General features: G+C 39.4%; 1 protein-coding gene across 1 annotated transcript in view; it reads right to left on the bottom strand.

Moving 5' to 3' along the window:
- The window catches only part of kcnh3 (potassium voltage-gated channel, subfamily H (eag-related), member 3), a 177,196-nt gene that overhangs the window by 27,785 nt on the left and 124,411 nt on the right, over window positions 1-25,000 (bottom strand). Inside the window, exons 4-10 of the mRNA XM_060875949.1 lie at window positions 21,092-21,231; window positions 18,995-19,247; window positions 15,744-15,901; window positions 15,360-15,567; window positions 7,822-8,181; window positions 1,515-1,714; window positions 6-255 (exon numbers count right to left, since the gene is read on the bottom strand). Of these exons, the coding sequence (XP_060731932.1) occupies window positions 6-255; window positions 1,515-1,714; window positions 7,822-8,181; window positions 15,360-15,567; window positions 15,744-15,901; window positions 18,995-19,247; window positions 21,092-21,231 (1,569 nt within the window). The remainder of the gene's footprint in view (window positions 1-5; window positions 256-1,514; window positions 1,715-7,821; window positions 8,182-15,359; window positions 15,568-15,743; window positions 15,902-18,994; window positions 19,248-21,091; window positions 21,232-25,000) is intronic.

The following is a 25,000-nucleotide window of genomic DNA, read 5'->3' as shown; positions in this document are numbered from 1 at the left end:
CTTACCCAGTATGGCCAGCACTGTGTTGTCCTTGAGCACCTCCATGGAACCCGAGCACACAAAGTAGATGGCCTGCAGCGCGTCGCCCTGGCGGATGAGGAACTCTCCGGGTGCGCAGAAGGACGTCTTGATGATAAGCGAGAGTGAGCGTAGACACCCGCGGCTGGCTGACTCAAAAAGCGGCAGCTGCAGCAGCTCTTTGTTCAGGTGCATGGCGATGTCTGCTCTCAGCTCATCTGGGAAGTCCTTCAGTAACTGCGAGGAGGACGGAGAGAAAACAGCGACATTAAGCCTGGAAAGTTAAGGCTAATTTGGTCGTTGTTTAAGAAAGAAATCCAAATTTGAAAGGAAGGAAAATGATAATGTGCCGAATAAAGAGTCCACGTTTTATCAACAAAAAAAAACAAATCAAATCATACACAGTACATCATCACCTTTATTTTCTGAGAAGTTAATGATTTTCCAGACACTATTTTATCTTGTAAGATGTTCTTAATTTTAAAATAAATAAACAGCAAGAAGAAATAATCTGTGCTGTCACTTGTGTAGCTGAGTCTACAGTGGCTTTCTCAGTAATATCGCTGGATGAATGTGAGCGAGAAAAGAAACACTTGGTTTTTTATTAGGAGTTAAAAGCTAAACCTGTTCAAATCTGTTCAGATATATATCTTAAAATAGATTTTGGATTTCTTTACTGCTAATAAACTTCACTGCATCTGTGCTAGCAATGTTGCCCTGCGATCTCAGCGACAGCTCGATTAACAGCAGCTACATTCTCATCATAAGAATGTCATAAACATCTGTGTGTATAGACATGTAATGTGTTTCATGATGGAGGTTTCAATACACCGCATGCAACAGATGTTCAGTTTTAAACAAACTAATAACAAGCTGTTTACTGTATATAAGTGAAATGGTTTGTCTTTTGGCAGGAGAATGATTGATGTGAAAGATAAGGAGAAAATGGCTTGATTTAAGAGAAGTCTAGGCAAATAAAAGCGCCTTATGAAATGGAGAAAAAGGAAGTGCTGGGAAAGATGATTATGTGGGAACACAAGGGAGACTGAGACACAGAGAACAGGTGATAGAAGGGAAAAGGTGAGAGAAATGGTGACAGACTGACTTTCTGTAAAAAAAAAAAAAATACTGATAAAAAAGTACTTGGAAAATGCAGGGAACAAAAGATGAAGGTGAAATCTGTTGCACAAATGAAATTGAAGGAAACTTTTTTCCTGTATTACAGAAACTAAAGGCTTTGCATGCAGAAATTGGTCAGAATAGCTCTCGCACTCTGAGCAAGCAAAATGTAATGCTCTCTGTCTACTCTCTAACTCGTAATGATGAACTGAATTCCAATTCTTTCTTTTTTTTTTCACGTTATTTTCATTATTGGGATAGAGAAGCTATTAGAGTGATTATAGAGGTCAATGTGCTACTGCAAAGTGCTCCAATCCTAATTGTATCCTGTTTTTCTTGAAAACAGGAAGTGCTGAGCACACAGCGGAGAAGCCTACCTCGCTGACGTCGATGCCATTGTTAACGGACCATGTAGTCTGAAAGCACTCCAGCATGCGCTGTTCCAAGGCCTTGGGCAGTCGGTGAACACGGATGAAATCCTTTAGGTCTTTGGTGCGTGTGTGGTAAAGTGAGCGGCGAGAGTACATACGCTGGATGATGGCTGTCACGTTACCGAAGACTACGGCATGCATCAGCGCTGAAAGAAGAGAAACATATGACAGGGATAAGTCAGATTCAGGGCAAGCAAGCATCATGTGAGCTTGTGTTAAAACACAATCAACATCACCATCATCATCATCATCATCATCATCATCATCTCAGTGGTCTAAATGGACCAGGCTACATATAGGTAATGCTTATGCCTGCAGAGCAGTTTGTCTGATGCTTTGGAGTGAAGGGATGTGCTGATGTAATAGTGATGTGAGAGCTTTGAATATCTGATAATGATCGTCGCCATGCTTTAAGACAAACTGTTATCTGAGTGGTATGTAATATTAGTCAATCCAACTTTCATTCAAGGAGTAAATATATACTACATAACCAATGCACCTGCATATGGTGCTTCCCCAAACTGTTGCCTCAAAGTTGGAAGCACACAATTGTACACAATCGTACGTCTTTGTGTGTTGTAACATTCTAATTTTCCTTCACTGGAACTAAGAGACTCAAATATGTTCCAGACTGACAATGCTCCTGTGCCAATGACATGGTGTGTTAAGGTTAGTGTTGAAGAAACTGAGTGTCCTCTGACTCTGACTTAACCCTGCTTAACACCTCTATGATCTCACTAACGCTCTTGTAGCTAAATGATCACAAAGCTTTCGAACTATCTGCACTAAACTCAGCCAGCTCCTTTAGGGTGATACTCTGAACAAACTTTTACACTGGTGTACCGACTGGCCTTCCGGTTGTCCCGCAGCCCCGCCCCCAAAATATGCAAAATCAAAAAACTTTTTTACAACATGGACATGTGACATATCAAAACACTCAGAACAATGAGGGGAACTTCCTCGCAGGTATTCTGATGACGTCACATGCTCATGTCCGCTCACCTTTTGGCACCCTAGCGATCCAGTAGCTTTCACAATCTTTCTGTCCACTTGCCTCCAAAAGTAACACTGACCCTTATGTCCATTTGCCTCCAAAAAGCACCGGCCTTTGCGAATACTTGCACCATCAAAGCCAACATCAAAGTTTGTCACGACAAACTTTACAAATCTAGTTTTATAATTGTAACTCTTTAGGTCTAAACCTTTTAAAGCACTCCAGAGAAACAATTATTAGAAGAAATTATTCTAAGTCTACCTTCTGACCGTGAATTTTATTTTGTGTGACTTCCTCAGAGTTGTGCTTATTATATAGTAAGTGGCTGTTAAATACTCTAGTGGGTCTAAATGAATAAACACACGAGTAGGTGTATACACCTCAAACTAATGAGCCGGAGGTATCGGAGGTACGTGTGTGTTTGACAGGTGTTGGGCTGCTATTGACTATGTTACAATAATTACCAGTGTGTACTTGCTTGTTTTGGTTATAATGTGGAGGTTTATGACACTATGTGTAGCTCCATTGCCTGTTATGAGTAAAATAGGTGTGTGTGTGTGTGTGAGATTCCTGCGTGTGGGTGGCACAGCAGCTGTCAGCTGGATGGGAGCGTAATGGCCTCTAGTGATCACATGTGGTGGCAGAATCTGAAAGTTTGGTTTGTGTGTCTCGCGCTCTCAGCTGCATCGAGCTCTCTCCACCTCCCGCTTGCCTCCGAGGACATGGTCCTAAATTCAGAACCACGCTTTCAGAGAGACTTCCTCCTCTCTCAGCCCCACATCTCAAATAAAAGATGTGCGCCATGAGCATTGCACGCTTCATTCTAACCCACTGCAACATCTCTCCTTTTCTCAATCCCTTATGCCCTTAGAGTAAGGTTTCACAATTTCCCTCACACTTGCTAATTTAACCTCTGGGGATGAGTTTAACCTCTAATCCATTGAGCCTGATGTATTAGAAGATGGCAAATCCTTACAAAGGACACTGCAGATACACTGGAAGAGAGAATATTCCTCCTATAGTATCGTACTCCACCGTACCTTATTCCATATTACAGCAAGATATTCTGTCGACAGTGTCCTGTTCCACATATAGGTCATATACTGGAACAGGATATAGGCAGCATATGTGGTCTATTGGAGACCAAAGAGAATTCCATCTATAGCAAAATACTGTATTATGTCTATATATAATTAATATGTAAATATGTAATAAAATACAGTATTCTTCCTATAGAGTCCTGTTATTTCCTATTCTGCCTATCGTCTACTACTCCTCAAAAAATATACTACATTATTCCATACTACAGCAAGATATTCTGTCTATAGCATTCTAATAAGTCAAGAAGATTTTATTATTATTTTAAGCATATATAGCTGACACAGTACATAGTGAGATGGAACAACCTTCCTCCAGGACCGTGGTGCTACACTGAACAACACAGAGCTAAGGACAGAACTAAAAACAACACAGAGCTAAGGACCAAAGGGTTAGTAAACTGTAAGACGGTTGTAAACTTATGTACGCTTCCGACAGCAGCATGACGTTTGAGCAAAATAGTCAATTGGAGACCAAAGAGAATTCCATCTATAGCAAAATGCTGTATTATGTCTATAATAAACTACAGTATTCTTCCTATAGTGTCCTGTTCCTTCGAATTCTGCCTATCGTATACTACTCCTCATAAAATATACTACTACTGTACTAGTATTCCATACTACAGCAAGATATTCTGTCTATAGTATTCTATTAGTGTCTACAGTATCCTATTCCACACACAGTATACTACAGTATTCCACATATAGCAATACAGAGTATTCTTCATAGAGTATAAATGTCCTCTTATATGAAAATATACTGTCTATAGTATCCTATTCCACATATAACGCCGTATTCTGTCTACGGTATACTACAGTATTCTTCCTATAAGAACATTCTACCGTTTATTATGTGCAGTATACTAATCACCGTACTGTAGCTTATAGTAAATACACTATTACCTTGATTCTGAGTGTTTTTATAGAGAGAAGGCATCACCTTGAACTTGGCAAAACAGGGCTGATGAAATGCATTCAATATTATATTAAATATTGTACATTATCCAATCCTTCATTATTATATTTTTTAACAAAAGAAATACCCATAATTGACCAGAGGGACATTTCATCCCTTTTTCCTTTTACATTTAAACCTTATTACATTTAGTCAGAGCAAATGGAAAAGTCTTCTGCATATTAAGTTTCAGACTAGTGCTTGGTTATTACACAATACAGGTAATTTCCTCATTTATATTAATGAATATATGCACTGTGAGTGCTTAATTTATTATTTTTTTTTTAACCATTAGCAATCAGTTAGCCTCTGCACAAACGCTATACACTGTTTGTAGACAAAGGTTTTGTGCTTGCTGAAACGGTCTGAGGATAAGGCACTCGGAGCACGGCCCATGCTAAGTGAAATCAATAAATGATGTGGCTTAATAGGAAGTGTGGTTAGAAGAAATGCTCTTTAATTGGAATGGATGTCAAAGGAAAGTGTAGTATAAATGCAAATGTGGTTGAATGAGACACAGAGGTTAATAGCCATTGTTGCTTAGGGAAGTGTGCTCCAGCTCATAAAGTAAGAAAAGAAATGAGGAAATAATCCAGAAGGCACACAAAGGTGTGGTATCCAAACCAACCGCAACTTTTTTGCTGTGTACAAGCAGATGGTGACGTGATCCTCACTAGTCGTGGCATATTCATGAGGCCAGCTCCAGGGGGTGGGAGCTGTTAATGAGCTAACTGAATATTCAAACATCTCCAGGCGATAAAACACCATCGTGCCACGCTGCATAGCGCCCTACCAACACAAATTATAATAATGATCATGGAGCGCATGGCAAAGCATTTGTGAACAGAACGCACACATATCCCCAGACACATGTTGAGCATACGCAGCAATCCCCACAGACCCATTAAAGCTTTAGACAGATCTGACACGGCGGAAGCTGAGAGCAAAATTTCCCTAAAAGCGCATCTTAAGAGCACTTGTGAGAAGTGTTTCACACAGTGAGTGCAGCTTAAATTAGTGACACAATCATATGAATAGAGAGCATCAGGGACAGCATTGTTTTGGGAAATGTTCAACAATGCTCATAGTCTCCATGTGTTATCTAGATGCTAAATTTGAATAATAATAATAATAACGCAAAGCCAGAACTCCAGCAGATGGGTTTAGTGTGATATGCAAAAACAACCGTCTAATTTGTTTTTATTTAGTTAGTTACTGTAGTTTTCAAACTAAATAAAAAGTACAACAATTTACATCTACAGTACTTTTTAAAAAATTCGTCCACATATCTGACCTAGTTTGAATAATTAGAGAGAGAGAGAGAGAGAGAGAGAGAGAGAGAGAGAGAGAGAGAGAGAGAGAGAGAGAGAGAGAGAGAGAGAGAGAGAGAGAGAGAGAGAGAGAAAGAGAGAGAGGGAGAGAGAGAGAAGAGAGAGAGAGAGAGCGAGAGAGAGAGAGAGAGTGAGAGAGATTTAATTGTACTCGGTGAACAGTGTTTTATTACGTGTGTTCTAGCTACAGATAGCAACAAAAGCGCTTCTGGTTTCACCCCCTAACTATGAGTCAGCAAGCCATCTGTATAATAAAGTACATTACAGAATGTCCAACAACTGCAGATTTGATTTGGTTATGATTACATTTTCCACTCTGTGGCATTAAGAGAGGTTGAATATGACTACACTGTCACACACATACAGTACACTGTTCCACTGTACTCTTTTAATTTAATAAGATTATGGTAAATGTGTTATGCAGTCCATCACTCTCCAAAACCAACCAAGTCAAACACTGCAAGTGCTTTTGCTTACAGAAAAAATCTGGGGTAAGTTTCCTGATTCATAATCTCAAGTCAAGTCAAGAAGCTTTTATTGTTATTTTAAGCATATATAGCTGACACAGTACATAGTGAGATGGAACAACGTTCCTCCAGGACCGTGGTGCTACACTGAACAACACGGAGCTAAGGACAGAACTAAAACAACACAGAGCTAAGGACCAAAGGGTTAGTAAACTGTAAGACGGTTGTAAACTTATGTACGCTTCCGACAGCAGCATGACTTTTGAGCAAAATAGCATTAAAGTGACGGTTCATAAACAATATTATCAGTATTATACTGCGACTAAATGAGTTCTATTGGAGTACTCTGCACCATAAACAACCACCAACTGAGGGCATATCTGCTTGAAGAACAGTGTTTATCCGTCTGGTTCAGTTCCAGAGACCTGTACAGAAGCTGATCTGGCAGCTCATGGTGGCCCAACACTTCATTTTGACTTTTCCTTTGTCTGCATTTTCAAATACCTGATCTTGGTTCAAAAAGTTTATTAGAATTGGAAAGTTTATCTATCAAGAGATTGTCTATCAGATATGAAGGCAATTTAAATGAAAGTCTTTCATCAATTGAGGTCAGAACACCACCACATCCGGCTGCTGTAGGAATTTCCTCTCTAAACCGTCCTGTGACGTCTAGGGGAATGAGGCCGACTGCAAGTACAGATTTACGTGTTTTACTGATAATAATCATAATCACCTATCATAGTTAAAACACAAGAATTATGAAATACACTCTCACTCACTCTCATCTTCTACCACTTATCCGAACTACCTCGGGTCACGGGAAGCCTGTGCCTATCTCAGGCGTCATCGGGCATCAAGGCAGGATACACCCTGGATGGAGTGCCAACCCATCGCAGGGCACACACACACACTCTCATTCACTCACACAATCACACACTACGGACAATTTTCCAGAGATGCCAATCACCCTACCATGCATGTCTTTGGACCCGGGGGAGGAAACCGGAGTACCCAGAGGAAACCCCCGAGGCACAGGGAGAACATGCAAACTCCACACACACAAGGCGGAGGTGGGAATCGAACGTGCTAACCACTAAGCCACCGTGCCCCCCCTTATGAAATACAAATAAACCATAATCATAAGCAGCAATACCGAAAAAAATTATAATCTAACACTAAATGAGACTTCACTAAGATACTCTAGCACAAAACTGGTGGAGACAATAAGATAAACCATTGGACATGACGTGGTGGTTAGATTCCACGTGTCACTGTAGGAACCCGTACTGAAACAGAAGAATCCTAGAATGGACCACACCACCAGTGTTGCTGCTTGTTTAAAGAAACAAAAGTGACATCATGCTGATGGTTATAAATCAGGTTTTAGTGAAACCTTAATGCTTTCTCACCTCCAATCAACATGGTGCAAATGGAGAAGATCTTCTCAGAGTCGGTGTTAGCTGAGACGTTTCCGAATCCCACGCTGGTCAGACTGCTTAGAGCAAAGTAAAGCGAGGTTACGTAAGAGCTCCGCACAGAGGGGCCCCCACTCAGCACACCATCTGCTGGCCCCGCCCCTGTCCCGTTCCACTGGCTGGAGTTGGCTGCGGTGTCCTGCCCCACTAAATCACTGCTGGTGGAGTTCCACTGGCTCACGTTGCCACTCAAACCGTCCAGGTTGTTGGGCCGCAGTGAATCTGGAAGGGTGGGTGTGTGGGGAGAGAGGAAGTATGGCATGTCCAGACGTTTGGCCAACTCATGCAGCCAGCCTGAAAAAAAGACAAAAGATGTCAACTGAGAAAAGAACTCAACGGAAAACAAGAAAAAAAAATAATTTGATGATGCTTTAAATGAGTAGTACAGTGACCAACAATTGAAAAAAACAAAATAACAAACCCAAAAACAAATCAGAAAACAAAATAACAATATAATATATGTGCTTAAAGGGAGGTGGCAAAATATATTCAGTATACAGTATATATATATATATATACATATCTCGTCGCTGTCGGGCGGAAACCTCATATGTCCAAATTTGGTCAATTTCATATTTTTTCACATATCGATGCTATTGGTCAGTCCCCACGTGGGTCTGTTATTTTTACAAGTTATTAACCAATCTAAAGTCTTGAAAATAGCTTGAGCGCAAATCTCATAACTCCATTGGACACTTCAACTGTCTGAGAAAGTCCACGGGAGAGCGGCATTTTTTTCATTTCCTGAAAAATAATGGTTTTGGAGATACGAGGATTCCGCCCGACAGCGACGATATATATATATATATATATATATATATATAGAGATAATAATAATAGAGAAAATATATAAAGGGTTTTGTAAAATATTGTATGCATTATAAAATTAAATGTACTTTCTTTTCAGTATTATAAAACTATACTATATACTATAATATAACATGCTTGCAAATAATTCAATATTCACCTGAACTATCTGACATGCTTTAATTAATGGCCAAATGACTTATTGATGTGAAATGTGAAAAGTTATTAATGTCTCGACTTTCTTAATTTCAATTCATTTAAACGTATTTGTATAATAATTCACATTGTCCCAAAGCAGCTTTACAGAAATAAAAAGTTTAAAATGAAGTTACTGTATATCTCTAACATTTATCATAATGAGCAAGTTGGAGGTTACGGTGACAAGGAAAAACTCCCTGAGATGATATGAGGAAGAACCTTGAGAGGAACCAGACTCAGAACGGAACCTCATCCTCATTTGGGTGAAACTAATGTAGATGTAAATAATGTCCTTTCTATAACAATTTGAACTTTAGTAGAATTAAGAAAGTTCACCTCAGACCTGTATTGCAATACTTGTGCCATTATCTTACAACACTTGTGCCATTATGTACTGCTTTAATAGCACTATTCACTCGGAAGTGATTTCCGATAAATGGAAATAAATGCATACAATGATGCCGGGTTCTCAAAAGTATCCCTTCATTTCAGCAGTGGTGTTACTGCCCCAGATTTAGCAGTGCAACTGTCACTATTCTGAGTGCTGAACTCACACTCAGGAACACATCAGCACTTCAGCTCTAACATCCTGGCAGCACAGCACTGCAACTCAAAGTGTTACAGTTTGTCCCTTCTGGCTTCAATCTGTTTGCCAACCTTTCAATCCAGATAGATCAGATTTGTCTCTCTCGCACTCTACCTGCCAGTCTAAAATGTCTATCTCAGACAAATTGCAGCATAGTGCCACATCATCCAAGACCACGGACACAATATTCTAAGACCTTATATTGCTTAAATGCACTCTCAGAAATGTGGAAGGGAAAAGAAAAGGAAAGCAGGTGGGGGAGGACATTTTAAACACTCTCAGTACACACACATACATATTCTGTCACTTAGCTTTCTGTCTTTTATATTACTGAAGCACATCAACAACCATTTGAGGCTCAAACCTGTAATTAGCACACAATCTGCTGTGCTTCTTCTCTCATTTACATACACAGCAGCTCATTTAGAAAGATAGAAGGAAATGACAAAGACATGGCAAAAAAAAAACATAGACTCCAAAGCTGTTAATTTGCGCTCAGGTTCAGTTTATCATGCATGCATGCAGCATCCCAACTAAGCAGAGCTTAGACGCCGTGGATGACTGGACAGCGTAGACACCCGGCGCATGTAGCAGGGCATCCAGGTGATCACTAACTACAAGACAGCTTCACCTGCCTGTGACAGTGATGCCTCCCTCTCAGATGCACCGAACGTCTTCAGGCGAAAACCGTCCCTCCCCCCAACAGCCTTCTCTGTCTAACCATAGCCGAGGTGAGGAGAACTCTATGCAGAGTTAATCCACAAAAGGCTGCTGGATATCCTTGCCGTTCATCTGGCAGAGAACTTTACCTGGTCACTCAACACCAGCTTTATCAAGCCTAGCAGTGTCTCTACTTCCTATGAAGTCTGAGGACTTCAGAGAAGAACCCCTCCCTGCCCCCATCCTGAATCCGTTCTACAGAGGGACCATTGAGAACATCCTGAGCAGCTGCATCACTGTATGGTTTGGGAATTGCACCATTTCGGATCGCAAGACCCTGCAGCGGATAGCGAGGAAGATCATCAGAGTCTCTCTTTGCTCCATACACTGTTTCCGCAAAGCCAATGACCCCACACACCCCTCACACACACTCTTCACCCTCCTGCTGTCTGGAAAAAGGTACGAAGCATTCGCGTTCTCATGACCAGACTGTGTAACAGTTTCTTTCTACAAGCCATCAGACTTCTCAGTAACTGAACTGAACTGAACCGAACACACACACACACACAAACACACACACACACACACACACACACAAACACACACACAAACACACACACACACAGTGTGGACTGCACTGATCTGCACCAAATACCATCCATATCAAATTGTTTACATGCTGTTTTGCACACTGTTTCTGCACATTCAGTCAATTGCTGTTTTACAATACCTCATATAACTGCTGCTATTCCTATATATATATCCCTCATTCCTATATTTCTGCACGTGTACGCTATAATACAGTATGCACAGCGCTGAGTTTGTGCATTGTCTTGTAGTGCTTCTTATTCTTTGTTTGCACTGTCTTTTGTCTTACACTGTTTGCACCATGTTGCACAGATGCACTTTATTTGTCTAGGACAAACTTACTTAAGTCCTTAGCTCTGTGTTGTTCTATGTAGCACTATGGTCTTCTAGAAACGTTGTCTCATTTCACTATGAACTGCGTCAACTCTATATGATTGAAAAGCTTGTGACTTGATTAACGTTCACAGCATGCTGATGTCACTGAGATCACCATCATGATATTCTTGCTTTTATGTATTTATAGTATTTATAACGACGCCCCAACACTTGGAGAGGAACCTTTAACAATCGTTGTGCCATGCAATGCGCCACCCGGTGCCAGACGAACTAACTAAAAGTGTTTGTATGTAAACAAATGTCTATATTACAAGTGTACAGTCGTATGCAAAGGTTTAGGAACCCCTGACAATTTCCATGATTTTCATTTATAAATATTTGTGTCTTTGGATCAAAGGGAAATTGTGGAAATTGTCAGGGGTTCCTAAACTTTTGCATACGACTGTACATGTGTTCCTAATAAAGAGGCCAGTAAATTTATATAGCATGCAACAAACTGCGTGGGTTCGTGTTGAAGAAAGGATCAGCATTCTAGTACTAAGGCAGAGGCAAACACAGGAGACAGAAGAACATACTGTAGCACATATTGTTTGGATTTTTCATCCTAATGATAAAGCCGATATAAATAGTAAATTCGGTGCCGCTGTATAAACTAATATCCAGGACAAAAATCCTGAGAGAAATCATTTTCATTTCGTATGCTGACTGAAAGGGAACGAAGTGCAAACAAGTGCTTAGCATATGTAAATTCCTCAGGACTGATGGAAAATCATCACGGGCAGCTCCTTTATTAAGCTAGCTGAAAAAAAAAAAAAAGCCTGGCACATTATCTTTTTTTAAAGGATCAAAATCTTTTATATAATTAACTTTTATTGGTCAGTACACAATTCAGACAAACAGACAGATAAATATAGTATTTCTCATATTCCAAAATCCTTATTCTCTCCTTTTATGATTACATATAAACCAAAATGATGACAAAAATAAAGCTTCTTAAATCTTATTCTTCCTGACTTTGCACTCAAGGTGTACCAAGTAGATGGAACAGCTTCAAACAAAAGTTCTTCACTCTTCCTCTAACCCTCCGAATGTCACATTTGAAAGAGAAGTGCAAATTCATTTCTATTTCTGAAACGAGGTCGGTTTGCTCTTTGCACAAGCAGGAAGAGATGTAATAAGGCCTGACAACGGCGTGCCATGTTATTAGGACCATTCATTGTGTAATAATCACGGTGAGAATGAAACATCCTTGATACCGATGGAAGTGTGATACAGGGCGGTGCACCACACATACTGTACAGGCAGGTTTCAGGATTGAGCCTCAGTTGCACCAGCTCAGTGTATGTTCCATCGTTATTCAGCCAATCATATAGAACAGTTGTAAAGATTAAATTGAACATGGTGTAGAATTTTTCCTGCACCACAGAGGCTTGATCAAAACTTGACATATTTCACCATCACTTCCATCATCCAATAACATCTGGCAAGTAAAACTACATACAAAATTAGGACATGTCAGGACACAAAGACAAGTCTTTTTCTAATGTTAATTTTAACTTAGTTTTAAATGAACAGCATTTCGATGTATTGCACTTTACAATAAAAACAGTGATTATTTTTTATCCATAATGATAAAAAAGTTTTGTCCTAAAATGCGTTTGTCCTCTGCAGCTGATTGGTCCACAAACTTACTCGCGTAATACTGCATTGCTAATAATAAATCAAATATTTCCTGGTGTTTAGTATCTTTTTAGTATATTATTCTGATGACATTTTAGATTAAAAAAAAAGATCACTCACCACTTAAAATAACAACAGCCAAGCTGTTCCATTTCTATGATCTATTACCGAAACTGCATTTGTACAAGCTGTCCATGTCAGATAATAAATAAATAAATAAATAAATAAATAAAAATAATAATAATAATAATAATACCTGCAATTATAGATAATTTTATTCACTGGTCACTGTGTACAGAGCCACAGAGTAATCTTATTTGCCGCAAACATTGTTTTATGCTTTTGTGCTATAACTAGAGGCTATAACTATGTTATCACTTGATGCACCTGTTTAATAGTAGTAGAGCATAGGAAGTGGTAGCTCAATGCTGAACTACTGATCTACTGGTTGTGAGTTCAATTCAGGACCTGCCCCACAGAGCCGATCGGCCCTATACGCTCACTACGCAAGTTGCGTAGGGCCCCGCAAATTACGCAAGGCCCCGCCTCTCCCTGCCTCATTTTACAGGACGTGTTAATGTTTACTGTGTAGATGACAATATGAAGCGGAGCTATCCGTCTGGCCATGAAAAGAGAAAAAAGAAACAAAATGAGAGTGAAATGCGAGAACATCAATCAGGTAAACTTGTGTTCTCTTCAAGTTTGATGTCAGCAAGAGCAAATAACAGTAAAGTTAAGTTGATATGATTCTGTCTCTAGTCTCTATCTGACTAGCTAAATTAGCTGTGCAGTGCTGCCAGACCATCTCTTGGCCTGTCTGTCTGTCACACAACAATTTATTGCGTGAACATAATAAATAATAATAATGAATAAACGGCCAAGGGCAACGGTGTTTATAAACGGCAGCTCAATAACCGCGCCGCGCGTGAACATGCGTTCATATGCGCGTGCAATCATGCACGAAATGACATGCGTGCTTTCCAGCAGCAAAATCTGTGTGGGGACCAGTACAAAAAGTAGCGTCATAGCACTCTTAAATGATAATGTTTATAGTCTCTCAATCAAGGTTACAACAACGTTAATGCAATATGGTAACCAATGGATTTACATTGGAATGGGCATAATGCAGGTCAATATGAATGTACATCCCTCAGTAAATAATAACCATCAGGGATCAGGTATTGCTCTCATGCATACTATAAAACACAGTGATACGGTCTGGCAAGCCATTTTAGCTTTTATACATTCACATGATATGGATTTTTGATATCAAGAATTCAGTATTCGATACTTAAAATGTAAATATTAAGAGTGTGATTTCTAGTAGTAACCATATTTTTGATATCAGAAATTACATTTTACACTAGTAAAAACTTAATTGCTGATATCTGCTATTGCATATTCACTATCTGAATATTGCAAGAGCCAAGTCATATTAAAAATAGTATTTTATATTTTAAAATGCATAAAGAGGAATCTGAGGGAGGCAGTTTAAGTGGGGCCTAATGCAAAATCCATTATATATATATATTTTGTCATATTTTATTATTTTCTGCTTATTTAAGATAATGTTAATATTCACTTTAAATTCAATTGCTAATATTCAACTCAAAATTCTATTTAAAATATTCCATTCAATAAAGATTTGTTTATTCCTCATTCAATTCTGTATTGTTTTAGCAAACTTTTTTTAAAAGTAGGGCGGTCTGCAGTGGGAGCAGTGGGGTGTCAAGTGTGAATGTATGGCAAATGGTTTACATGGCTCAGGGGTCAGGTAGGATGGCCCCTTAGCAGAATTTTGCTTAGGGCCCCAGGGAGGTCAGGATCGGCTCTGCTGCCACTGCTTGGCCCTTAAACAAAAGCCCTTAAATCTCAACTGCTTGTTTGAGATCACTCTGGATAAGGGCTTCTGGTAAGTGTAGCAGTCTATACCTAGTCACTCACAGTAGTATTTACATGGCCGTGGTCCGGGCTTGTTTCCGGGGCAGGTTAACTCTTACTGTCGGTCCTAATCCTGGATAAAAAGGGAGGGTTGCGTCAGGAAGGGCATCCGGCATAAAAGAAGGGCATCCGGCATAAGACCTGAGTCAAGTGTGTGGACCAGATAAGCCAAATCAATTGTGTGGACCAGATGAACCGCTGTGGTGACCCCGTACAGGTAGCACCCGAAAGAACTTTATTTGACACATATATAGATTACAAATATTCAAATATCCCAGCATGTTAGGAAATTCTGAGCATCTGGGTTACGGGCCTTGCTAAAGAGCCCAACGGTAGTAACTTGGCAATTCTGGGGATTGAACCACTGAAACTAATCAGAGCCTTAACCAGAGTCACCAATGCCTTTAATGAGCAACTGGTTTGTAAATATTTCTGGCAAACTTTAAAGTTCTAGCTTAAAAAGATGACCATGGCAACAAAAACATCAAAAACTTCTTTTCAGAAGTACACTGAGGTACATATTCCTGGGTGAAAGAATTGGTCATTAGTTACAAATATATGCAGTAAACAATGTTAAATAAATCCTGAAAAACTGCTCATTAAAAACAGAAACTTTGAGATGCTAGAAGTGGAACTCTAATTAGAAGCATATTATTAGTATATAGTGTACACTCACCAATATCCCAGGTTCCAGGCGTATTACTCTCGATCTCACAGCGCCCAATAAAGTACCAGACACAGGCCATCCAGTGAGCCAGCAGAGCGAACATCGACATGAGCAAGGTGAGAACCACAGCACTGTACTGCGAGTAGCGCTCCAGCTTCTGTAGTAAGCGCAGGAGTCTTAACAACCGAACTGTCTTTAGAAGATGAACTCCAAAGAACTGCATAAAGATAACATACAGATCATGTACAAAGGAGACTGGGCTAGTACTGCATCAGGCTGTTATTTCTGTACATGTCATGGGATGTACCTCAAGGTTTAATACTAGGTCCAATACAAAAATGGCAATATTGCTTTCTGACATTTATATCAGGGATAAGTAACAGTAAAACTCACCACACTGACGTTGAACGCGTAGAGCAGGTCAAATGGTAATGCAGCAATCAGGTCCACAAAAAGCCAGGTGGTGACGTAGTGCACGCAGATGGAGCGAGCGTCGTACACCACCTGGCCTGATGTGCTCACAAACGTGGTGCGGAAGTTCAACACAATATCTGCAAATTCAGAGAACACGATGTCAGCTAAGCTCTTGTGTAAGTTCGACCACACATTTAAATATTTTATACTTTAACAGACCAGTTACGTTTTCCATCCACTCTGAGATAACAGTCAAATGCATGGGTTCATCAAGCTTAACTCAGTTTTATTTATATAGCACATTTAAAAACAGCAGAAGGGCTTTTCACACTAAATGGTTTCCCCTAAATGACTGTAAACTCTGGTTGAACTGAATCCTGTTTTCACACTGCTCATAATTTACCCTTGTTAACAATGAATTCTGGCTACTCATAATCTGACGTTCCTCAATTATCCCTTGTATGTTGTTCGTATTTTTGTTACTCAGCCAGTGTTCGTGGGTCTGGTGGACCCGCTGCATTTTGGGGTTTTTAATTCACTCACTCACTCACTCATTTTATACCGCTTATCCGAACTACCTCGGGTCACGGGGAGCCTGTGCCTATCTCAGGCGTCATCGGGCATCAAGGCAGGATACACCCTGGATGGAGTGCCAACCCATCACAGGGCACACACACACACTCATTCACTCATGCAATCGCACACTACGGACAATTTTCCAGAGATGCCAATCAACCTACCATGCATGTCTTTGGACCGGGGGAGGAAACCGGAGTACCCGGAGGAAACCCCCGAGGCACGGGGAGAACATGAAAACTCCACACACACAAGGCGGAGGCGGGAATCGTACCCCCAACCCTGGAGGTGTGAGGCGAACGTGCTAACCACTAAGCCACCGTGCCCCCTGGTTTTTAATTCAACACAATCAAAAATCTGATGTTAAAATACTCTACAGATGTTTACTTCATCCCAATTACAAGCAATATAAACAGCATATATGGTTAATATTTATCTTTACTTTTATTACATCACATTTTTTAATTAAAGTGCTACTCGTTTTTTTGTTGATTTTTAATAAAATGTAATAAAAAAAGAAAGTCAAATTTAATCAAGTTATGAATGGGAAAAAAATCAACAAATTTACAAATGAAAAGGAAGCAAAGTTTTTCAAAACTATTTATATATATATTTTTTTTATTATTTATATAACCATTAATATGTATCTTATTTACACATTTGACACATTAACAGCCATGACTGGATATATATAGTGGCTCGTCTTGTACTTTCGCATCAGTCAAAAACATCACCAAGTAAAAAAGCCTGTACAAACCCTGTGATATGAAGAACGCACTGCTCAATTACTGATTGGAGGTCTGTTGCTAATCATTTCACATTGTACAAGTTTGGCACCTGAATGTGGGGTTAAAAATGCAATAGCACTGCTAACTCTGCATCTCATAATCCTGACAAGAAAACAGCACTATCACACTGCTTCGAAATGACGTTATTAATTTATACAAGTGTGAATCGATCCTCCCACCGGGGTTAAAAGCAGGGTTTAGAACAGTGTTAAGCTGGTGTTAAGTGCAATGTGAAAAGCCCTTGAGTTCAGCAACGTGCTTCACAACTATAAAATTGAAAAAAAGGTTAAAATGGCAAACGCCATCAACACATACATACATTAACTCATTCTAAAAACTGCATATAAACTGTGTGATCAGCATCAGAAAAAGCATCTCCAGCACTCTTATTGGACCAAGAAAATATTAAGGGAGAGATTATTCCATTATATAGGAGCAAATACAGAGAATGCCTGATCTTTGCTTAGACTGAGAGGCAGTTAGACACAGTATAAGGAAGTAATACAGTGTGGAGCCTGGTGGTGTAGTGCTTTAAAACAAATAAGACCTTAAAGTCAATCCTAAATGAATCCAGCAGCCAGTGTAGAGTTGTTAAACACAGCAGTAATATGCTCTGTGTTTATTTTCAGCCCTTTAGTAGCCTAGCTGCGGTGTTCTGCTCGAGCTGCTCGAAACTAAAACAAAGTTAATATACAATATTATTTGGTGGAAACGATTTATTCTGCAATAATAATGAAGCCATAATTGAATGAACAAAAACTAGTAAATATAAACAAGCTTGAAGTCATTAAATGTCAGTTGGCTGTGTGCTGTAAATATTAAATCGGTTCAATCCAATGAACCTCTGTACAGAAGTATAGAAACAGTATAAAAATGGTTTAAATTGAAGTTACTATTTATTTCTAACATTTATTTCTGATGAGCAAGCCTGAGGCGACAAAGAATTTTATATGACCAAGAAAAAATATTAAATTAATTTAAAATGTAGATAGTTTGTCTGTGGAACTAATGAGGAGTTAATGACAAACCCATTAAATCAATATTTTGAATTGTTTTGTGCAATTATTAACAAAAGCAAAGCTTTTTTCAATAGTCTTGACTGTCTCCAAAAGCTTTGCCTGTACAAAGTCGGTTCCAATCACTCACTCACTCACTCACTCACTCACTCACTCACTCACTCACTTATTTTCTACCGCTTATCCGAACTACCTCAGGTCACGGGGCGTCATCGGGCATCAAGGCAGGATACACCCTGGACGGAGTGCCAACCCATCGCAGGGCACACACACACACACACTCTCATTCACTCACACAATCACACACTACGGACAATTTTCCAGAGATGCCAATCAACCTACCATGCATGTCTTTGAACCGGGGGAGGAAACCGGAGTACCCGGAGGAAACCCCCGAGGCACGGGGAGAACATGCAAACTCCACACACACAAGGTGGAGGCGGGAATCGAACCCCCAACCCTGGAGGTGTGAGGCGAACGTGCTAACCACTAAGCCACTGTGCCCCCCTTGGTTCCAATCATCATCTTTCCTTTATTTTGCTTATTTTGTTTCCACTTTTGCATAATAAACAATGAGACGTTCATTCATTTACAGCATTTTGCAGACACCCTTATGCAGAGCAACTTACATTTTTATCTAATTTTTATTCAACTGAGGGCTAAGGGCCTTGCTCAGGGGCCTTGCTCAGCAGTGGCAGCCTGGTAGACGTAGGAATCGAACAACCTTCCGATTGGTAGCCCAACACCTTAACCACTATTCTACCACACCATTCACTTCATGCTACCCTTCTACACCATGCAAGCAGATAAATATCAATATTCCAGACTAACACAGGCTTGTGTGTCCTACCTAGCATAAAAAGGATCTCCACCAAGATGTCGCTGACACTTGGCGGACTTCTGGTCGTAGTCGTTTCGTCCCGTCCACCAACCACAGCAAAGCAGACGTTATAGGGGACGGTGACTGCCACATAAAAGGTGGCTAAAAGAATCAGCCAATCCCAGCCAGCCTTGAAGGTACCGTAATGAAGAAGGATAAAGCGGGACTTCTGAATGGCTGCTACCTTGTACTCTGGGATGGGTGGCTTCTCGCCGAACATATTCTACAAGAAGAAGAAGAGGAATTATATCACAATATACTGTAATGTATTTCACAGGAACCTGATCAAGTTAACTGCAGAGGAAGTTCACCATAATGTTCATCATCAATGTAACATCTGTGTAATTTAATCTGTGTGTTTAAATGTTATTCTGTTTATCAGTGAATTCATGAATTCACTGTTTGGAGTGAAATGCAAAAAAGAGCAACCTAATTTTAGAAGCATTGGCTATTTAGTCCTTCCAGTATTTTATTTTATTGCGATCAGAGAAATGAATGGAAAATCAAGTATTAAGCCTTGGTAGGAGCTTGCAATTTATTTATTTTTTCCAAATTACCACAGATTATCTGCAGATTTGGGCCAGGTTTATTCATGTGAAGAAGAGGAATAGAATTATATTATAATATAGCGAAGGAGCATGGCTTCATATCCAGGCTACACTCACACATCTATATTTCAGTGCAAGTCTGGAATTGACTCTGTCCTCTGTTTTTTATCGCTGCACTGTCGGACATTTCACATCAGGTACAGAGGTTCACCTGCTGCTTTAAAAATGTGCTGGATTACTTTAAGCTTTGTAAACTTTTAAACTTGTATTTATTATCCAAACCATGTCATGACAATTGGCGTTAAAGAGAAGATATCGGTTCACAATCAGTGTAAAGTGCTCTCAGGTCTCAGTTCGGTGGCATATTTTCAATTCATATTTGTTTACACTCAAATCTATTTCCTTAAAGAATGGCACTTCTAATACAATATATTATTAGAGTATTTAATGTACTCAGACCTCACCTCTCCACTGGATTTATTTATTTATATCTTTTTTTTTTTTACAAACATACATAACCATGAAGAACAACTATGTTCATGCAAACCTTTGAACATTTTCCCAACTGAACAGCACTCTGTATTCACAACATTCATAAACAGACCTTAACTTTCTCTCCTTTACCTTGAAAAAGCTGCAGAATCAGACCATTACCCTTGAGGCCGTGTTGCGCGATGCTTAAGACAATATCTCAGAAATGAGCTGGATGTGTCTGAGCCACTGTCTCGATTTACAGCGCACATCATTCCATATAGCAGTTTCTAGACTGGTTGATTGGCAGAAAGGTTTCTATTTCTTTTTTTGATTGTTTTAAAATGTACTGTTATTTTACTGCAATGCTGTTCTCATTATTTTACTCGTAGCATGTCTACTGTGTTTCCGCTCTAATGTACGTTCCAGTGACTTAAGAAAAAAACAACTAGAATTATGTTAAAAATAAAAATGTATGATAAAATAATGCTCTTGTCTCGTGATCGTCGTATTGCTTCTGCTTTCAGCTTTTAGAATTGTAGTACATGTAAAACAATTCTATTCTAAATACTATTCTATACAGTTTTTTTTAAATTAAATAAAATTTGAACGTATTTCACAAGAACCTTATGAAGTTAACTGCAGAGAAAGTCAATGTAAAATCTGTGTAATTTAATCTGTGTTCAAATCTTCATTTGTTTACCACTGAATTCACACAATGACTGTTTTGAACTGAAAAGATTAAAACAGCAAACTAAGTTTCGGAAATTTTGCTATTTAGTGCGATTTTGCGATCAAAGAAATGGATTTAAAATCAAGAGGGAGGAGCTTGCAATAGTTTCGAAATTACATAGATTTGGGCCAAGATTTGTCATGTGACTCACATTCAGACAAAGCCCTCTAACTATTCAGTTTTCATCTATCGTCTAACATAAAAAGTCATTAGATATGTTTCTTCACTGGTAGCACCACACAAATGAGCTAAACCACTTTAGCAACTTTGGAATTGTGAACTACTCTTGAATATTATACCAGTTAAAGCACTTACGTTGTTGATCTTGAGTTTGCCCTTGTCTTGTTTCTGCAGATGCCCTGATAGCTGGTACAGCACGGCTCTGCTGCGCCGCCGGTTAGTGTTAAAGCCCTGCGGCCGTGCGACCTTGTGAACCTCCAGCCCTGTCTCCTCATCTGAGCACAAAACAGGCTTTAATGCATTTCATGGTTTTATAAAAAAAAAAAAAACAGTCAAAACACAAGTCAAAATGGACAAATATGTCACGTAAACAAACGTCTGATCTGATGGTTTGTGCTTTTGAAAAGTTTGCTGAATATGAAGGAAGAAGCGTATAAAGATTCTTGCTCATGACTTTGCAGCTCATACGTGTTAAACACCCAGAAGAATAATAACTGCTGCACTAATTATTGAATAACTCAAATCCGCTGTGAACAAAGCAGATATAAAGAGCACAAAGTATTCAAATGGTTTTCGCTTAAAAGCAAACTGATAGAGATGGCAGGCTGTACATTTAGTGCTGTCACATTCGTTCTGTTCTCTGCTATCTCTAAACACCGCACACATCTCCGCTCACCCAATTAAACTCACTTCAAATTCACTTAAACTCATTCGGATTTAATCTGACCTGAAGGATATAATTAACTTCCTTTCTAGTTCAAGTTTAGTGAACAGGACAGGTGTTGTGTGTGAAGGGTGTGAAAAGCCTCAAGTGTTTGTAAATCAGAAAAAAAAGCCTCCAGAAAGAGATCAACAATGCTATGCGAGTACAATGCCATCTATTCGATTTTAATTCTATTTATCTGTATAGCGCTTTTAACAATTAATATTGTCTCAAAGCAGCTTTACAGAAGTATAGATACAGAATAAAAATTGTAAAGTTTAAATTGAAGTTACTATTTAGTGTTATTTTCGTCACCTATTTTTAATTTAGTCTTGTGCCAAAGGTCCTTGTTAGTTTTAGTCATATTTAGTCATTCACATATCTTTTTTTGTTAGTCAAGTTTTAGTCGATTAAAGTCTCGTCATTTTAGTCTAGTTTTAGTCAAAAAATTGTAGTCTTTTTTTAAATAACTCATTATTACTGAGGTTATTACTTATAAACATTTCAGTAAAAAAAGTGTTTCACATATGTTTCACTCGAACTTGACTGCACATCACATTTTTTACTTTAATGATACTGCTTTTAATTGTAATGCAAAGACCGGTCATCGGGACATAAGCTGTCATGTACAATAAAAGAGCCTGCGCAGTGACAGGAAATATAATTTAACACAAAAAGCTGCCTAGACCAGGGGTGGACTTGCGCTCAGGAGTTATTTTTTTTTTTTTATCGGCGTGTGGACGAATTCTTTCTACACACACTAAACAGCACAAAGCCGCAAACTCGTTGTGAATATTTTAAAGGCGTAACAGCTGATGAAAAAGAAGAGACAATTGTAGACGAAAATGAAGAGAGATTTTATCTTAGTTTTTATTTTATACAAAACATTTTCGTCTCGTCTTTTTTCGTCAACAAAAATGCATGTTAATTTAGTCTTAGTCAGCGTTTTTGGACAGTGGCGCAGTCTTGTCATCGTCTCGTCTTAGTCATGAAAAAAAAAGGTTGTTGACGAACATATTTCGTCTCGTCTCGTCTGACGAAATTAACACTATTACTATTTATCTCTAACATTTATCCCGGTGAGGAATAACTCCCTGAGATGATATGATGAAGAAACCTTGAGAGGAACCAGACTCAGAAGGGAACCTCATCCTCATTTGGGTGTCACTGGACAGGAAATAATGTCAATGTAAATAATGTCCTTTCTACAAAGGTTTATAGTTGAGTGACATCTCTATATCTCTTTGAGGCTGCACAGAGCATTGATCTTCAGTGAGTCCTCACACTGGTCAGTGTTTGAGTGTAAGGAGACAACACATCCTGGGTGGGATGCCATGGCTGGATACAGAGCCGATCCTGTCCTCCCTGGGGCCCTAAGCAAAATTCTGCTAAGGGGCCCTCCTACCTGTCCCGTGAGCCATGTAAACCATTTGCCACACATTCACACTTGCACTGGCAGCACTGCACAGCTAATTTAGCTAGTCAGATAGAGACTAGAGACAGAATCACATCAACTTAACTTTACTGTTATTTGCTCTTGCTGACATCAAACCTGAAGAGAACACAAGTTTACCTGATTGCTGTTCTCACATTTCACTCTCACTTTGTTTCTTTTTTCTCTTTTCATGGCCAGATGGATAGCTCCGCTTCATATTGTCATCTACACAGTAAACATTAACACGCTATGTAAAATGAGGCAGGGAGAGGCGGGGCCTTGCGTAATTTGCGGGGCCCTACGCAACTTACATAGTGAGCGTATAGGGCCGATCGGCTCTGGCTGGATAGTCCCAGCCTCAGATGTGACAAACATTTAGTTAAATGTCTGGTGAATATGGTACACAAAATTTACAACAGAGACAATAAATGCTTCTGATGATCAGATGATCAAATGATGTTTATGTAGGGACATCAACTGGTTGCTTGACATGTCAGTCAGTTGATCCTTGGCCAATAAAAGCTGCGATGGAGTCCTTCTGCCGTTAGTCTGAAGGTCTGGCTACACGAGACTATGGGTGGGATAACATTCACATACTCATTCACGTCTAGAGGAAACATGGTGTAGCCAATCCACATACTAGCATAATTTTGGGAGGTGGCAGGAAACTGGACAGCTGAGAGGAAACGCACATAGAGAATATGTGAAATGACATCCGAGGATGAATCAATCACCAGAAAACATTTTTGTTCACTCTGAAATACGAAAAAGTTATGTTAGCGAATGAGCTAATTCATAGCTAGCTAGCATAGCAATAGCATCTTAATTAGTTAAGTGGAATTAATTAGCTTTAGCTAACCTAACCTGTAAGTCAGATTTTTTTCCCACCATAATGATATGAAGAAAGATGTATTTGTACATTTTCCTATATGATATCTTACTATGGTTACTATTCAAATCTCTGTTATTCACAATGTGCCTTTGTGTGCGAGAGGGTTGATATGAGCATGGAACCGTTTTAGTGTGTATGCTTGTTAAGAGACAGCATGAGGTGCTGTAATAAAAGCAACATAAAAAAGTTTGCCTCAGTTTCAGTTTGCTTCCGAAATCATAAGAGGCCGTGAATTATTCTATTTTTTCCTTTTTGTTTTATCGTTATCACAACTTGGTCGCCTCCAGGTTGCTCATAAGGGATAGATGTTATGAGATAAATAGCAATTTAATTTTAAACTTTAAAATTGTTATTCTGTTTCTATACTTCTGTAAAGCTGCTTTAAGACTGCGTAAATTGTTAAAAGCACTATACAAATAGACAACTTATGTTATGTCGAGACTATGAGAAAAAAAAAGGAAAAACTGTAATAATGCATGACCGCTAAAGACTTCCGTATTTTGACGACTGTGACGTTCCGCTGTGAAAGCATTTAGTCGTTTAAGTGTAATAAATAACGTCGGAGGTGAGATTGAGAAAAAAAAAGTGAAGATTTAGCACACTAGCCTACCATCAGTCATCAGTGTCCCAATGTGTGGAGAGCAGTGTGGGTCCGTAGCAGTGCTCCCACTCATGTACACTATACACTGATTCACTACCTACTGTAGATACCTGATTAAGATGCTCCAGAAAGTGCTCCACAAGACTTAAGCAGGACTTATAGACTAGTTTTTATTAAACATAAACATGAATAAGGAGGGGGGGGCACGGTGGCTTAGTGGTTAGCACGTTCGCCTCACACCTCCAGGGTCGGGGTTCGATTCCCGCCTCCGCCTTGTGTGTGTGGAGTTTGCATGTTCTCCCCGTGCCTCGGGGGTTTCCTCCGGGTACTCCGGTTTCCTCCCCCGGTCCAAAGACATGCATGGTAGGTTGATTGGCATCTCTGGAAAATTGTCCGTAGTGTGTGATTGTGTG

This window comes from Tachysurus vachellii, chromosome 8 (genome assembly GCF_030014155.1).
Source record: "Tachysurus vachellii isolate PV-2020 chromosome 8, HZAU_Pvac_v1, whole genome shotgun sequence".
Classification (NCBI taxonomy): domain Eukaryota; kingdom Metazoa; phylum Chordata; class Actinopteri; order Siluriformes; family Bagridae; genus Tachysurus; species Tachysurus vachellii.
The sequence above is the reverse complement of the archived record's forward strand: the minus strand, read 5'-3'. Positions and strand labels throughout refer to the sequence as shown.